This window comes from Paroedura picta, chromosome 5, assembly GCF_049243985.1.
Source record: "Paroedura picta isolate Pp20150507F chromosome 5, Ppicta_v3.0, whole genome shotgun sequence".
Taxonomy (NCBI): domain Eukaryota; kingdom Metazoa; phylum Chordata; class Lepidosauria; order Squamata; family Gekkonidae; genus Paroedura; species Paroedura picta.
In genome coordinates this window covers 70,349,754-70,367,097 of record NC_135373.1, presented here as the reverse complement: position 1 = coordinate 70,367,097, position 17,344 = coordinate 70,349,754, and the positions used below count along the sequence as shown (strand labels likewise).

General features: G+C 38.9%; 1 protein-coding gene across 7 annotated transcripts in view; it reads left to right on the top strand.

Annotated features, from left to right (window-relative positions):
* MET (MET proto-oncogene, receptor tyrosine kinase) overlaps nucleotides 1–17,344 on the top strand; it is a 123,352-nt gene that overhangs the window by 66,368 nt on the left and 39,640 nt on the right. For all 7 annotated transcript variants that reach the window (XM_077338443.1, XM_077338442.1, XM_077338439.1 and 4 more), the window contains 2 exons: nucleotides 8,856–8,990; nucleotides 12,305–12,478. In XM_077338443.1, coding sequence (XP_077194558.1) covers nucleotides 8,856–8,990; nucleotides 12,305–12,478 — 309 coding nt within the window. The remainder of the gene's footprint in view (nucleotides 1–8,855; nucleotides 8,991–12,304; nucleotides 12,479–17,344) is intronic.

Here is a 17,344-nt window from a genome sequence, read left to right as displayed (position 1 = left end):
ATGCCATTTATCCATGGGTAGACCCGAAGAACATCAGGTCGATTGAATTTTATGTGGCTTGGGAAGAGCCACATTTGCATTACCATCTACCCAAACATCAATGTGTCTATTGTGTTGCCTTGTCTGTCACCTCTCCAAACTGAGACATGCATTAATATATTAAATCTGATTCAAATGAGTAGCCATGTCGGTCTGAATTAGCACAATAAAATCAGAGTCCAGTAGCACCTTTAAGACCAACAAAGATTTATTCAAGGCATGAGCTTTCGAGTGCAAGCACTCTTTCTCAGACTAAGAACTGACCATCATAACAGTAGGAATATCAACTCTGGTAATTAAATATTTTAATTGCTGGATTACTTCTGAGCATCTGGGGTTGTCTCTCTTCACCACAGCTGAACTTTAGCCAGCCTTTTTGTATCTGGAGTGAAGGGCTTCCATCTTTGCCTTCTTGCTCCCTGATGAAACAAGAAAGTGAGATTGTCAGAGGAGGCCAAACTTGTGGGAAAAGAAGAGTAAATTAAACCACTACCACTGCCACCAGTTTTGGCCAGCTCGCTGCCATGGCCATTGCTACAACAAGGGTAGTTGCATTGTCTCCTCTCTGAGGCTAGCTTGCTGTCTTCCTGGCAACCATTGCTGGCTAGGATGAAATTACAAAGGCAGGGTGGAGGTGGGAATGGAGCACTGGTTTTAAGCCCCTGGATGAGAATCACTGTTCTAAAGAAAAGCAAGTCCAAAGATACAGATGCTGGCTCTTGTGTGTCCAATTTTAAAAGCTGTCTTTGGCTTGAATGCACAAATATAGCAAAAGACACACCGTCTTCCAATTACCGTCTTCAGTTTTTTAAAGTTTGGAGATCAAAACCAGCTATCAATGAGGGAAAAGGTATGGTAAACTCTGCACCAAATACTATAGGTAATTGAGTATTTGTCTTGGGGATGGATTTAGCAATACAGTCAAGATAGTAACCTAAGATTTTCTAAGTGAGTAATGGTATGGGAAGAAGGAACTGTGTTTTCCCATTCAGAGCACTTGCTGACCACTCACACACACCATTGTTTTGACTAGACCAAAAGTGTTAATTTTGTGTTGGTCCCTGAATATCCCTTGACTTAAGAGTCCATTAAATATTGTTGAGTTTGTGTTACAAAGGAAACTGATAATAATTTTTACTAAGACAGCTGCCATGCATGAGAAAGAAAAAAAAATGATTTTATTTCCTCCCTTGCTGGGATGACAAGCTTTCTTTACAAGGTTCTCCCCGCCCCCCTCCAAGAGTTTGCAGCTGTCTCTGCCTTTTCTTTTGTGGCTGTTTTTTGGTGTGTGGCTGGGAACACAGTTTCTGAGTCCAGCTGTCGGGTGCAAAGTGAATCAGGTATTTCTCATTGGTTGTGTGATTAGAATGTATGATGCTCTCATACTGGCAGTGTTATGGTTATGAAGCTGAATTCTCAGTGGCTGAAATCTGGACATAGCTCACTGAATTAATAGGAGCAATGCTGACTTGCACCAGATAAACCTCTCTTTGGTATAAATTGCTTTAATTATAGACCCTTGTTTTCTTTTAGTTGGTCTGTCATTAAAACTTTCTGTAATAAATAAGACTGAAGTCTAAGTATGCCTATATTTCTCCCAGAAGTGCTTTATTCCCCTTAAAAACTTTATTTTCTCGCAGTTCACCTTTGTGTCTAAATACAGTTGTAGCAAGTGTTCTGAAATAATAACACATGGCTGTATTTCCTACATAAATTGCACGGCGGCCAGAGAAAGCTCAAGAAATGGTTACCATATTTCAAGATGTAGTCTGAATGTGAAAACAGCCAGTATTCTTGTGATAGGAAACTAGCCCAAGGGAGGAAAGGATTTTTGCATATGGGAAAGAGGAACTGATACAAAGTGTAAACAGAAGTCCACAATAAAGGATCTGAGAGTTTTGACCAACTTTGGAGAAGGCCTACTGGACATTTGCTTCTTCCCTTTTAGGTACTTCCAAAATAAAAGACTTTTGAGTACTTTAGCACTAAGAAACACAAGACAGTAGGAAGAGGAAGGGGCCACATGGTATCTAAATTATTACTTTTATTTAGTGGTGTATTGTCAGTCACAGGTTGATCCTGACAAGATAAAAGTGCTACTGGGGGGTGGATGGTCTGACCTGGAATTTAAAATGTTATCCGTTGTGGAAAGATTTGCACACCCTTTGAAGAAAAAGTCCTGAAGCTTGAGGGTGCTTTGCGGCTATGGCCTACTGCTGCATAAGGCAATGGCAGCTGTGGCCGGAGTGCCCTCTACCAACTTTGACTGGCTAGCCAGCTGCAGCCTTTCCTTCACAGAAAATATCAGGCCATCATGGTTTATGCCTTGGTTACATCTAGATTAGATAACAGCAATGTGCTGTATGTGGGATTGCCCTTGAGAAGTATTTGAAACCTTCAGTTGGTACAAAATGCAACAGCCAAACTTTGACTGTGGTGTGTTTTAGGGGCCATATCATTCTAGTCTGGGCCCACCTACGCTGGCTTTCAATCTGTTTCTGGGACACACAGGCTGGAGATCCCAGTCTCCATGAGGTTCACCTGGCCTCAACATGTTACTGTACTGAACATTACTTTTTAAATACTTCAGAGTGGCTGGTATGCACCTGGGACCAGCACACTTAGCCAGCCAAAGCATACATTTTATTGCCATAGTATCCCTTTTGTCTTGTTTTCTCACTGCTATTTTCAGGGCATGTAGGATAGTTTCACAGCAAGAAATAGAACATTGCGTAGATTGTGTCTGCAAAGTGGTGCAAATCTTGAAGAACAGTAGTTAGTGGGGAAATTAGTACAAAACTATCAGTCAGTCAAATGTATTGTGTATAGCCAAAGGGCATTGCCAATATAGAAACAAGCAATCAATCATCTCAACAACAATACAGTTTCAAGATACAATATAAAATCGCTATTATTATCAGTTACAAAGAATGTAACCAAATCAGATAAAATCAAGTCTTTCAAATCTATTCTTAATTTTCATTACACCTAAGGCAAATAAAGCTACACTAGGAGTTATACAAGAGTCCAAATCTGACAACAGCAAGCATAATAGCTCTGGCTCTGTGTACCCTCTGTACTTAACAAGAAGCTTTCCCAGACATTTAAATCTCGGCTTTGAATAAAGGGGGCAGTGGAGTACATAATGAATTATATCTTCTACAGCTGGATCTCCACAAATGCAGGTCCTTGTTTCAACTGTCCATATCTACCTTCCAAGTAGGCTGTCAGCATAGTCTGGCAATGTAGGGCCATAAAAGCCTTTCTAAGCTTAGTGTTACTGATGTTTCATAAGTACAATCAAAATCTATTTTCATTTTCCTATACCAAGGAGTAACTATGTTACTGCACTGAATTTGTGGCTGATCAAGGAATTGTGTTAATTAGTAGCATTGTTGCTGTTTGGAATCTCACTAAATTTTGACTTTGAAAATAGTGGTAGCAAAGTTGGTTCAGATCAAATGAAATTTTCTTGAAAGTTGAGCAATCTTCCAGGCTGGGTGTGTGTTTGTAGATGAAATTAACACCTGCAACCAAGTGAGTGTTTCAAAGCAGTTCCTTCTTAATGGCCCATTCAAATGGAAATGTTAAAGCCTTCAAAGTTGATCCACAATGGGCTAGAATGATATACAGTGTTTTAAAGCAATCTCTTCACATGTGCTCTTTTAATAAGGATATGCTGAAAATCCTGTGAAACACAGTAAAGTTGACTTTAGGCATATCTGTTCTGGATAATGGCTTACACCTGCTAGACAGTCATGGAAAAATAACAAGGCACACTTGGTTTAGTTTCAAGTAAGCCTCTGATTTTGTAGAAAACATCTTGAAATAGACAGTGTAAATGTATCTCTAATAGTCAGCAATGCTGATCCCAACTATGATAAACATACTGCATCTATTTTTAGTGTAAATAATGATGGCCTTAAAATGCAGGCTTCTCTGTATATTAACAGGTAGTCAAAACATCTGGCAGTGCTTTAGGATCAGTTGATATGAATACATTCTTTCCAGAATTTTTATTTAGTAGCCACACATTTCAAGTCCATTTCTCATTTGCCACATGAATGATACATTAATCTCTTAGTCATCTGTTTTTCAGTACTCACAATTTAGATAGACACCAATTATTGAGATGTTCTGATCTAGCTGCTGCTTTGGTCCCATGGTGTAGCTATCAACAAGTCTAGCTTACTAACCCAACCATTTAGTTAAGAGCCTTTGGTATATATTCCTTGGCCCGTATTCCAGCCTTCTGGGATAAATGGGGTCAAACTGAACTTTCTGGGCCAAATTCCAGTACTTGGCAAAGTTTTGTTACTAACACCAACAGTGGATATAGTTTCAGGGGCTAGCAGTGTTGGTCTACAGTAGAAGAGGGAGATTTGAGTTCACTGGCAATTTAAGAACCAACAAGATTCCCATGCAGCTTTCGAGGATCAAAGTTCCCTTCATTCAATAATGAAAGGAGCTCTAACTCAAAAACGTATACTTTGGAAATCTTATTGGTCTTTAAGGTACCACTGAAAAACAACAGTATTGGTCTGTTGAGGTCTGCAGCTCATTCTCACTACTTTGACGGAGCAGTTCTAATTGTGTCTACTCAGGAGTAAGTCCTGTTTTATTCAGGACAGTCTTTTTTAGGATGCAACCTCAGTCTCTCTAGAGTCTGTCTAGGCCTGACCAGCACCTGGATGGGAAACTACCTGCTCACTCATAACTGCCTTGCGCTTCCTTGAAGAATAGACAGGATATACACACAATAAAAGCATACACAATTTTAAAAGTATGTTTGTAGAGTAAGAAGACATAATCCCAATAGATCTACGAGCTGTTCCTCCTTGCCTAGTTTCAGAGAGATATTACTGAGTTAAGGTGCTGATTGATGGGTGATCTTGTATAAGCTAGCTTTACATTTTAAAAAATCCCCCAAATTTCATAGAGTAGGGACCTTGTATTATGTACAAATCTTACAGCTTCAAAAATAGGTACTGTTATTGACCAGGAATAGTCCAGGAAAGGCTGCAAGCCTTGGTGATTGACATGTGTGCCATAGCGCCATCATAGCTGTGGCCTGGCAGTGGTGGCTCTTTAGCATTTGTGTTGTTTAATCAAGCAGCGTGGACCATCTTTAGTCTGCATTGCTAAGGCAAAGCTTGTTTACTTGCTACGAATTCCAACTTCAATAAAAATGTGACCTTTGGTGCTGAAGCACTAGGCTGCTCTCTTAGATACCATGGAAACAAGACCTGAAGCTGCTGGCATTGTTTTGTGGTGCATCCTAGACATATTCCATGGCGTAACACTGTTGCCTAGTCAAAAAGTATATTTGACTATAAGAGGAAACCTGAATGAATAATCACAAACTCTGCTGCTTGCCATTTTCATGCTGTGGAAATGCAAAAGAAAACATGTTTAATGTGCCATTGTAAAGGTATTTGCAACTATGGATTTACCTCTTCTTAATACCAGCATCAACTTACAGCCTTATGCCACTTTACATTTTATTTACTTTTTTTTACATTCTTTCCTGACCACAAAACCAAAAATTATCTAAACTGCAACGTGTCTAAATTATATGCCACTTAAACTCATGTGAAGGCAATACTTCCCCTCCACCCCCATTTGTATTATCAGGAAGTGGCTGCAAAGCTGAGTAAGGTTTATCCATAAGTGTTTTGTTCTGTTACAGTTGAGTATGGGGTTGCACACTTACAGCAATGCCTGTCACATCAGTCTTTTAACTTGTTACTTCAGTGTAACCACATTGACTTAACTGAGACTTCTCAGAAATGCAGCACATGATTACACCCTATAACAATAATGACCTTTGCCTAAAAATAAAACTGCCCCACACCAGTTTTATTTAATTTAGGGGACTCAGAAAAGGTAAAATACAGTAATAAGTTTTTAACAATATCTTTATAACCTGAGAGTTAGGCTATGTATATTTTTCAAAGCATGTATATAAAGTTATCCATTAACTTGCGTTGAGGTTTATTTTTAGGAAAGAAATATATCTTACAGATCAGAGCTTTAATTTGTTTGTTGACAGAATTTGCTAGCTGCCTGTACAAACTAATGGCAACATACAAAAAGTATTACAGATTCAAACAGTTGGTAACTTTAAATTAAGTGTATGGTTCAAATTCCTAAGAGCAAAAAAGGGATCTAGCAAAATAACAAGTAAAAAGCATAGTGAAACAAGAATATTTAAATAACAAATCTTCAATGAGAAGAGTACATTTAATATTAAGAGTATATTTAATTTTTAGACCGCCCTTCTCCAAATAGGTCTCGGGGCGGTTTACAACATAAACAGTTAAATCGCAATAAAATCCCCATAAAAACCACAATTAACATCAACAACAAATCACATATAACATACAAGCGGCGGTGGTCACAATTCTGATCGTATTTACCCGACATCCCCCCAAGTTCAGCCTGGTGGGGAAAATAATATTCAGAAGAGAATGGCGCCAATGCAATAGATCTAACAATGATCTCGATGTTAGAGATCTCAATATTGGAGGGGATGGATTAGTGGGAGTTAATGATGAATCTTGTTTGGTGTCCCCAGATAAAAGGTAATGCAATTGGTAAGGAAGAAGGTGCTACCTGTTGTAATCTGGGAAGAAGAAAAGTTTGACATGAATAATATTCCTCCTTATTCCCAATTTATTTGGAAAATGTTTCACTTGTTCCACCACATACAACATGATTGGAAAATAATTTAGCGTGATTTATCATTCATCACAAAGAAAAAACAAAGGCCAAAACAGAACCCAGATATAGACAATTTTTCAGTATTTCAATTGTCCATTTTCAATAATTCTTCCTCAGTAGCTAACCTACAGAGCCTCTTGTGGCGCAGAGTGTTAAGGCAGCAGACATGTAGTCTGAAGCTCTGCCCATGAGGCTGGGAGTTCAATCCCAGCAGCCGGCTCAAGGCTGACTCTGCCTTCCATCCTTCCGAGGTCGGTAAAATGAATACCCAGCTTGCTGGGGGGTAAACGGTAATGACTGGGGAAGGCACTGGCAAACCACCCCATATTGAGTCTGCCATGAAAACGCTAGAGGGCGTCACCTCAAGGGTCAGAAATGACCCGGTGCTTGCACAGGGGATACCTTTACCTTTTTAGCTAACCTACCATGAAACAGTGCAAATGCAAATTAATAATTTCCTGAAAAAATCATAATGCTAATTAACATATTATAGGAATTTGAATACTACCAACTGTTCAAATAAGAAGTTAATTCATACAGTCTTCAAGTATTTCTACAAAGTAAAATATACCGATCAACATTAAAGATCATTGCAATAAAATATTGTAATGTCCAACTTCATTATAATTACAAAAATTGTTACCACAATTTTAATCAAATCTCACCATATCCCTAAGGCTCACAATCTTCCAGGGGGCTTCTACAAGGCTCGATGGCAAAATCTCCAACTATTCACCATACGATCTAACATTTAACTGGAGCTTTAAACAGCAGGTTACAGATGACAAGCGAGAACCCAGTTGGTCTTGAAGCCGTTGGGTCCCAATGTATCCAGAGTGAAAAGATAAACGCTCTCATGCTGCAACAATTTGTTAATGTCCATTTTACAATTCAAAGGTGTGCTTATGGCTTCAATCCTGAAGAAACGCAGGTCCTCTGGGCCATGGGATCTATCCTCCAAGTGGCTTTGCAATGGCGCATCTCATACACAAAGTTTTAAGCGGGACAAGTGCTCAAGGATTCTCATCTTAAGGGGCCTAGATGTCATGCCCACATATAAAAGTTGATGCAAACATAGGATCCCTTAAATTAAACATTTGGTTGCACAAATAGAAGAGATAGAACTGAGGCTCTGCTGAGTTGCTGTCAGTCTGAATATACCAAAGGTAGTCAAACTGTGGCCCTCCAGATGTCCTCGGACTACAATTTCCAGGAGCCCCTGCCAGTGAGGGCCTGTCATGAACCCTGATTCATGCCCGTTAGTTTCATTTTCTACAAGCCTGGCAAGGTCGGGGGTTGTAAACCTGTAAATTTGTCCGTTGGCTCCAAGCCTCCCTTCTTTTCCCAGCGGGAGTTATCCGCTGTTGATGTATCAATGTCACTATAAGTGTCCTTGCTTAGACAGCCTAGTCTCAACAAGGCTGTAACAGTTTAGATTAGATTCCTGACCATCTGGCATCCTGTGAACCCCGGCACCTTTGGTGCCCTTTTGCTCTCCTGCCAAAATGCCTTAGTACCCCTCCCATATGGAGAGGACTCTATATCTGCCTTGCATTGCCTATTGCTGTTTGTTATTATCAAGATCTTTGCTTAGGAAGATCTTGGCTTGCTCTAGCATTCTGTGGACTCTGTTTAATAAAGCTCTCTTTGGATTTCAACTGACTGTTAGATCTCAGATGTGTCTTTATCACAGACTCTGCAGGCTTGGCTCAGCCTGATTCCTGACAGGGCCGCAGTTTGACTACCCCTGGAATAGACAATACTGACAATGGTGAACCAATGGTCAGATTCGCTACAAAGCAACTTCATACGTTCATGTGTATGTGTAGGCTAACAGGAAAATAGCAATAAAACACCCAGCCTGTGAAATGTAATCATTGTTAATAGCAACCAGTCTAAATGATGCAATATCTTTTCTGAAGAGTTGATTTCATTGTCTTTTGGAATGATATCACATGTATGTATGTTGCAGGGTTGGAAGAGATTCCTAGTATTTTGTTGTTGTATTGGTAGAACAATAATTATAGAAATACAGCATTGGAAAGAATGAATTACTTGATGTCTATTTACTTGTAATGTACTTCTTATTTTAGATAGTGATTTCTCGTTCAGCATACACAACACCATATGTGAACTTCCAACTAGATGTTCATCCTGTTTCTCCAGAAGTTATAATTGAAAATTCACCAGGTGGTAATGGATATATCTTGGCAGTCACTGGAAATAGGGTAAGAACTTCATAATCCTGTCTGCTACTGTTTGTATTCTTATGGACTCATAGAGGCAGTTCTATGTAAGGATGCCTGCTGTGATTGCAGTGTTTCCATTATTTATGGGGTGTTTCACATCCCTCCTGTTTTTCACTTTTGCATTTTGCATCTCTGTTGTTCCATGGTCGGTGACTGGTTTTGAGTTGTCAGATGTAAAATGAAACCTGACAAGGTGTAACTCGCATATGATGGTCCAGCAGATTACGTAGCTCAGTGGGATTTTGAACAGTACCATGTTATGTATTGTTCTGACAGTGCCAGTCTCAACACAGGTCAGTACTACAATCCCCTGTGCAAGCACCAGGTCATGTCTGACCCTTGGGGTGACGCCCTCTAGCGTTTTCATGGCAGACTCAATACGGGGTGGTTTGCCAGTGCCTTCCCCAGTCATTACCGTTTACCCCCCAGCAAGCTGGGTACTCATTTTACCGACCTCGGGAGGATGGAAGGCTGAGTCGACCTTGAGCCGGCTGCTGGGATTGAACTCCCAACCTCATGGGCAAAGCTTTCAGGCGGCTGCCTTACCACTCTGCGCCACAAGAGGCTCATAAGAAGAGTTACATAAGAAGAGTTACATTCTTCTAAATCCATTGACTCCAATGGCCTATTTAGAATTGCACTGTAAGTTGTTTTCATTCTATTAAGCAGACCTTTTATTCTAGAAACTGATGTGTGTTTTAATGTAGGATAGAAACTGTAAGATAATTAATGATCTATTAAATGCATGGTCTTGGCAGAATAATCTTTACATTTTAGTTACAGATACAGAAAATAAGGAAAAGCTGATTTAAGTGACATTAGTGAAAGAGGCCTACAACTGTGTACCTTGGTTCGGTTTCTGGACCAGCAAGGTTCATGTTATTTAAAGCAGCTGTAAAAGAGGGGGGGGGGGAATCCTTTGCAGCCTTTCTAGGCTCTGTGCATATTGTTTATTTCCTCAGATATTTTTTGCTCTGACCAAGGAAGCAAGTAAGTGAATATTGAGAATTGTTTGAACATGAGAACTGTGATGCAAACAAGCAAAAGGGAGGAAATGTAAATATAAGCCTGACACCTTTCTTTTTCTTCAGAGCAGGCTGCTGTGAACTAAAATACACAATGACTTCAGTAAAAGAATGGGGTTTAGAACTTCCTGGCCTTTGTTAGTTTGTATTAGCCTTAATGCCATTTAAGCAGAGTATCATGGTTAGAAAAAGAGTTTAAAGTGTAGATGACTTGTTGCACAGTAATTAGTAGTTCCTAATTCCTGTTTTCTGCTATGTGATCATTTATTATGAGGGCAGCATTATGTTGTTAGAGAGACCTTTAATGGTATTCAGAATCAGGAGAGCATACAAGCTAAAATATACAATAAAACATATCAATGAACTCAAAACAATGATAAGGTTGCATTATTTGTGTCTTACAAGAGAGCAGTTACCAACAAAATGGCCACTGTCAGCCATACAAGATAGGACTAGGGCCTAGTCTATCTAATCAGTAGGGCACAATAATTTTTAATGCTCTACCCCAAGGTATTGATTCACAGATGTGCTTTAAATTAACAGCTTTTGGTTTTCTTGGTTTTCATCAAGAACTTTTATGGTAAGTTTAATCTCATACCCTTAGGTATGCCTAGGCAATTCATGGGTCTCTACTTGTACAATCCTATACAGAATTACTCCAGTCTAAGGCCATTGCTTTCAATAAACCCTGGTGCAGACTGCATCCACTTGGTTATTATCAGGAGATGGGCAAAACATGCATATGACTCCCATTCTTTAGATCAGGGGTAGTCAAACTGTGGCCCTCCAGATGTCCATGGACTATCTGTAACTATGTTTAGTTCAAGGTATTGACTATCACATACCTTCATGGCCTGAGGTACCTCATATCTGTGAGACACCTATGATCCACCAAGATGGCTTTGCTCATCTTAACAGAATCATCTGCAAGTTTCACCCTTCAAATAGGCAAAATCAACCACTGTCCATGCACATGCCTTCTCTGTTTTGATACAATCCCTCCCCAAACTCTCTGAGGAGGATTCCTTATGAACCTTTTAAAATGGCTACCTGATTACATCAGGAAGGCTCCTATCCTCCTGACTTTCCACAAACCATGCAAGATTGAATATAGGAAAGTTTTTGAATGCAGGTAATTAGGGCTGTACTATAAAAAATTTTTATAATGCTGCTTTGATAATGAGGTAATGACTGTTGACTACATTGCTATATATAGTATGTATTGTTTGTCAACGTAAGTATGGCCCTACAATGTAGTTTCTGCATTGTTTGTCATGTTAATGTTTATGTACTGTTTCGGCTCCATTTTCAGATTTCTGAACTTTTCTCATCCTGTTGATTGTATTTTATCTACATTGTATAATATGCCTTGAGTCTCCGTGAGAAAGGCAGGTTATAAATAGTGTCAATAAATAAAATAAATACTGTATCTACTACTGTTTGCATGATCAGTTAAATATTTTTAAATATTTTAGTGCGCCCCATTCTCTGATTCACCCGTTCAGAATGATTAACATACTAGACTGGAAGGAAGAGTGAGAGTGAATAAAACCATGGTAGCTGATGATGACAAACAATATTATTTTAATCTGCACAGCCAACTGGATCTCCAGGGGCCAGTCAGAAGTTTGGATGGACAAGAACCCCACCTGGCACTACCCACCTTATTAAAACACTTGGTGAATGGCAGTAGAGGTATTGGCTGGTACCATGTCACCAGTGGCACCACTTTGACCATTTATGCACTGGAGGTTTCATGCCTGGATGCAGGCTGGAGTTTTAGTCGTGACAGGTTGCCCCACCTCTTCCTGCACCCACATGAGGGAGCATTTGGCCTAGTGCACCTCATCCGTCCCTGATTTGTGCTCCTGCACGGGAGCTAGGGCAGTGAAGTCCCCAGTGCGTAAATGGTCATTGAGAACCTTCCCTATGACACATTGACAAAATATGATACAATTGCCCAAGGCTAATCTTTCCATAGTGCACTAGTAGCTTCTCTTGCACAACCTGTATGAATGGGAGTTGTACAAGAGCAATACTGTGTACTTGGGCAGCTCTTGTTGATTTCAGCAGAGCTTGTATTGAAGGCCTCTTTGATCTGTCAAAGAGTATAAACCTTGAGAATTACCAAGTATGTAAGTAAGAGGAATGCTAATTCAATATGTTTTGCAGTGGCTTGAAAATATTACTGGCTTTTCTGACATCTCTGAATTCTCTGTTAACCAATACACTTCTGAAGTGATGTTTGTGTCACTTTTCTGTCATTAGATAACAAAGGTTCCACTAAATGGACCAGGCTGTAATCATTTCAATTCCTGCAGTCTGTGCCTTTTGTCACCATCCTTCATGAAGTGTGGTTGGTGTAGTGATCGATGTACACGATCTGGTGAATGCAATGTAGGAGTGTGGACACAAGAGACCTGTTTGCCCAGGATCTATGAGGTAAAGTTATTCTTAACCTTCATGACAGAAATTCTTGAGAAATTAATGTTTGTGCTCTTTGAAAATAAAGTGTTATGAATATATTCTGTGGACTCTGAGGCAATCAGTTCATAAAACAAAGTTATCTGTTTCTCATTTGTTGAGGACTATGAATGTTTTATCTCAGGGTTTATGTTTGCCTTTTGGGGATGAAACGTCTAAAATAGGAGTGACTTCTTCATTCTTGGTAGCAAAATTCATCAACATTTGCTATATTGTGGATAAAAACATTCTCTCCCCCACTCCTCAAAATGGTACCAATATGTGTAATTATAGTTTGTGGAATATTAGTCTCTGTTGCTTTTATGGTTCTGTATTGTAACTGGTTTTTATAAACTGATCTGAACTTATGGAAGGGATAGGAGTCAGTTTTTCAAAGAAACACAGCTGTCAGTTTTGCAGATGTATTTGGTCATATGCCTTTTTAAGTGTCTCTTTTTCCTTTATTGTTTTCCACTGAATAAAGATACAGTACTAATTTGCCCTTGGGAAGGGGTACAACTGGAAACTTCCTTTCAAGTGGGGAAAGTGTACTTTCCTCCCCCATCAAAAAGAGTGAACAAAATTACACAAATGGGTTAACAGTTTAGGAGCCTTTTACTGTTTTCATTTAGCTATGGATATTGCAAGATTTGTACAGACTGCCTCTGCATTTAACCAAAACATTTTACATTAAGTGTGACATAATTAGGGAGGTCTGGTTTCACTGAACAGCAATGACACTTGTAAACACAGAGAGAGAGAGAGAGAGACACACACACACACACGCTTTTATACTTCTTTCTGCGGTGGCTGTTGTTGTTCTTGCATGGCTGACCTGATAGGAACAAATCTTGAAATTACCAAAAGACAATTTAAAAGCTTGGCAGCTTGTAAAATAATGTCCACACTGTAAAATAAATTGGAATGTAACTTTTTTCAAATTGTTTCGAAGTACATGGTAAAAATTTCACAAACGTATATTATGACAAGCCATTAATATGATGACGAAGAAGAGATATAACTATTACAATGGATTACAACTGAGTTTTGAATTTAGAAGCTAATAGTGAACTATTCTTCCATGTTATACAAATATGCAACACTGAAGGGAAATCTCTCTTACAAGTGAGTGCTTTATGATCACTTCAAGCAAGTGTATGTAGCTAAATGGGATAGAAATCAAGCCCTAAATAACTTTTAAATTATGAAGTCTGATTCATAGTTACATTAGGCCCCTTTAAGTTGTTCACATAGCGTCAAAGGGCCTTGGAGTGAATGTAAATCATATTTAAAACCACATTAAGGTCCCTCACCCTTGCCATTGCAAAGATAACAGATCTCAGTTGAGCTAAGAAGTCAATCTGTGATTCTATGAGGTCAGTGCAAAATTATTCACAGATCACCAGTGCAACTTGTTTTTCTTTTTCAAAACCACAAAATGTATGCCTGTTTTTGTTATATCTGCATTTTCACTTACATTGACCAATTTTTAAAGGCACTGACCTCTGTACAGTCAAATTCTGTAACAAATTCTGTAAATATGGCGATCCTGCCAAGCCCTGTGACTACACTTTTGTGCTGAACGGTGGTTTCTCAAGAATAGTTTTATGTGAGGTTAGTGAATGGGAGGAAGAAATTTCTCAAAGTGCAACTGGATTGATTTAAAGCCTGTGTTCATACACTGTATATAATTTAAAAATGCAATAAATACTAGTCTCTGGCAGTGACAAATGGCAAAGTGTCTTAATAGCTTGTGCCACAGCATGTGTAAGTTTGTGAATTTTGTTTCTAGAAGGAAGGAAAATAATGCAGTTGAGTATCTAAATCCTTTATGGTTGCTAGCTGCTAAGGCAGATTTCATGCTTTGCTGGACCGTGACAGTTAGCATTACTACTAATTTTTTTTTTTTAATGTATGCCTTTTCTTCTGGTTTCTGTCAAATGGATGATAACCTGCTTTGTGTGACATTTGCAGTAGAACCTGAAAATCCCTTAATTCATAAAAGAGAAACAGAGTGATTAAAATATGTTAAACGATACCGTAGTCATGATGGTGAATGCAAAGAAGTAGCAGCAGAGCTCACAGCAAGTCAGTGCTAATATCCCCTTTGCTGTTTGCACAATAATATTGCCCAGCAGTCTATAGTGTTGAATCCCCAGTGGCATGAGCACCCCAGCTGTGCTAGATACAGTTTCTAGTCTCATGTTTATTTTTAGCTACAGCTCAGTGGGCTTAAGGTAGTTGGGGAAAAGGTATGAAACCACATGAACTTGCTGGCCAATAGTCTCAATACTAGTTTCAAGACTTAAAGGATTTAACTTGAAGGAAGCGCTGACTGATTTGAAAGCTTGAGTCTTTTGTCAGTGAAAAATATTGGATATTTTTGCGGTGTATTATTTTTTTATTCGTTATATTTATAAAAACCATTGTAAACTTTGAGGACCCAGCAGGTTAATCAATTACATGAAGCTTTTTCCAGCATTCATCTTTTCTACTAAAATCATAGAATCATAGAGTTGGAAGGGGCCATACAGGCCATCTAGTCCAACCCCCTGCTCAACACAGGATCAGCCCAAAGCATCCTAAAGCATCCAAGAAAAGTGTGTATCCAACCTTTGCTTGAAGACTGCCAGTGAGGGGGAGCTCACCACCTCCTTAGGCAGCCTATTCCACTGCTGAACTACTCTGACTGTGAATCCCCCCCCCCGATATCTGGCCTATATCGTTGTACTTGTAGTTTAAACCCATTACTGTGCAACTTTTCCTCTGCAGCCATACTTGTTTGGTTCAGTTAGTCTGTTTAGATGCCTTGAAATTATTACTTGTGCTAGTATTACGTGTGGATATGCAGTGGATTTCTTGATAAACCTTTCATAGAATTGACAGTCTTTGAATGATTCAAGATGAATGCTATTTATTTAGATAAGGTGTTTTCAGCCTCTCATAAATACAAATTTAATACCTTTTTCCTAAAGATCTCAAAACAGTCCACTTAATGTTCTTTCTCATCTTTTTATCCTAATAACAACTCTATGAGGTGTATTAGGCTGAGAAAAGGTGACTACCCCAAAGATATCCAGTGAATTTCATAGCCAAGTGGGAATTTGAATCCAGGTCCCTGGTATGTTCAACACTCAGTAATACTGTTCTGGCTTTAGAATCTTTCAGATTTGGTTCTTTTCCCCTTTCCCAAGAAGCAATCGTTTTACTATTATATGGTTTAATTTGTGCAGTATGTTCACAATACCCATTTCCCCCTTGGCATTTCATTTTTTAAATCCTTCTAGTATTAAGCTAAGTAGATAAACTTTAAAAGAAACTTGCCAGTATTATTGGAAATTCAAAGAGACTAGTAACCTGAGCATTTTTGCTAGTAATGTTCCTTTCAGATGCAGCATGAAGACACAGCATTCATGATGAAAGGCACAATTGTGCTGTGTGTTGGGAAGGAAATATCTACCACTATAAAAGATTAAGCCCCAAAACACTTTAATAGCTCCATCGCAAGCATAAGTTAAGGCTTTTATTCTCTTGCTGAAGTATGAGATGTTTACACAATTAAATGGAATTGTTAAATGCCTTTGTAAGCTCCAAAGCACTTCCAGATCTTTATTGACAGTGTCTTCACTGAATTTTGTACAACTACAGAATGCAGAGATTTTTCCCACCATTGTTGTGTTTACAATGTACAGAAGGCTGTTGAAGGTGGGAGGAGGAAAAACATTTCCTTTATTAGATTGTCACTCAATTACTGCAAGGTGGCTTATTTTTAACTTGAAATTTAGGAGTAACCAAATGAAAGCAATTCAGCCAAAGCATTGGTAGAGGTTGCATTAAATTAGTGGCTCCTAAGGCAATGTTTGATTTAGATGTCTTGTGAAGCTGCTATTGCTGCAGATTCCTGTCTTTCATCAGCCTGGTGAAATAACTTACATCTTCATTGTAAGGTTCTTTTATTCATTTTTCATTCATCTAATAAAATGTGTATATTGTATTCTTTTACATACCACTGGAAATACATAAAAGACAAGTTAAAGGGTATTAAAAAGACTATTACAATGCAGAGCTTGTTCAGTACCCCCCAAATGTAATCATTCAGAGCTTTCTAGCAGCAGCGAGATTATTTATGGCTACTGTCTGAGAGAGCTCATACTGTGATCAATGAAAGGTGAGGAACAATTAAGATAAAGGAAGAATTTCTTCCAGAAGAAATTCATCATTGATATTCTGTGCAGTCCCATATGGGGGCTGTGCATGAGCAGGCCTGCCTTCAGATAATTCTTTACAGCTAAAAGCCTCTAGGAGGTGCTATGTACCAGAGCCAGGAAGCTTGTTCCCAACTAGGGAATATGAGCTCCTACACAGCAGCGCCCCACCCTCAGTTCCTCTTTTACCACCATAGAAGAAAGTTGATTCTCCAGTTTTTGCATTGCTTTCACCTGTTCATTGGGGTTGTAGGAAATGTGCAACATAAAAAAAAATTGGCATTTTGGGGTTTGGGTCTATTGGACACTCCAAAATTTGATATTTCTGAAAAAATCTTGTTTCACAATACTAGTATGTTATTTAGATCTCGTATGTTATTTAGATCTCGTATGAAGTCCAACCCAAAGGCTATCAGGATACCACTCTTTTCATAAGGATAAAAAGAGATAGAAACAAGATGTCCTGTGGTGGAAATTATATTCTTCCTCTGTGCTGGGGTTTTCTAGATATGGGACCAATGTTTCCTGTGGGAGAGAATCTTGCCCTTTCTGGAACTTCTAACTGAGATCAAGCTGCCACTTACTAAGGTTCTGCATATTGAGACCATCAAAATCTCAAAGGAACAGATTGATGCAGGTC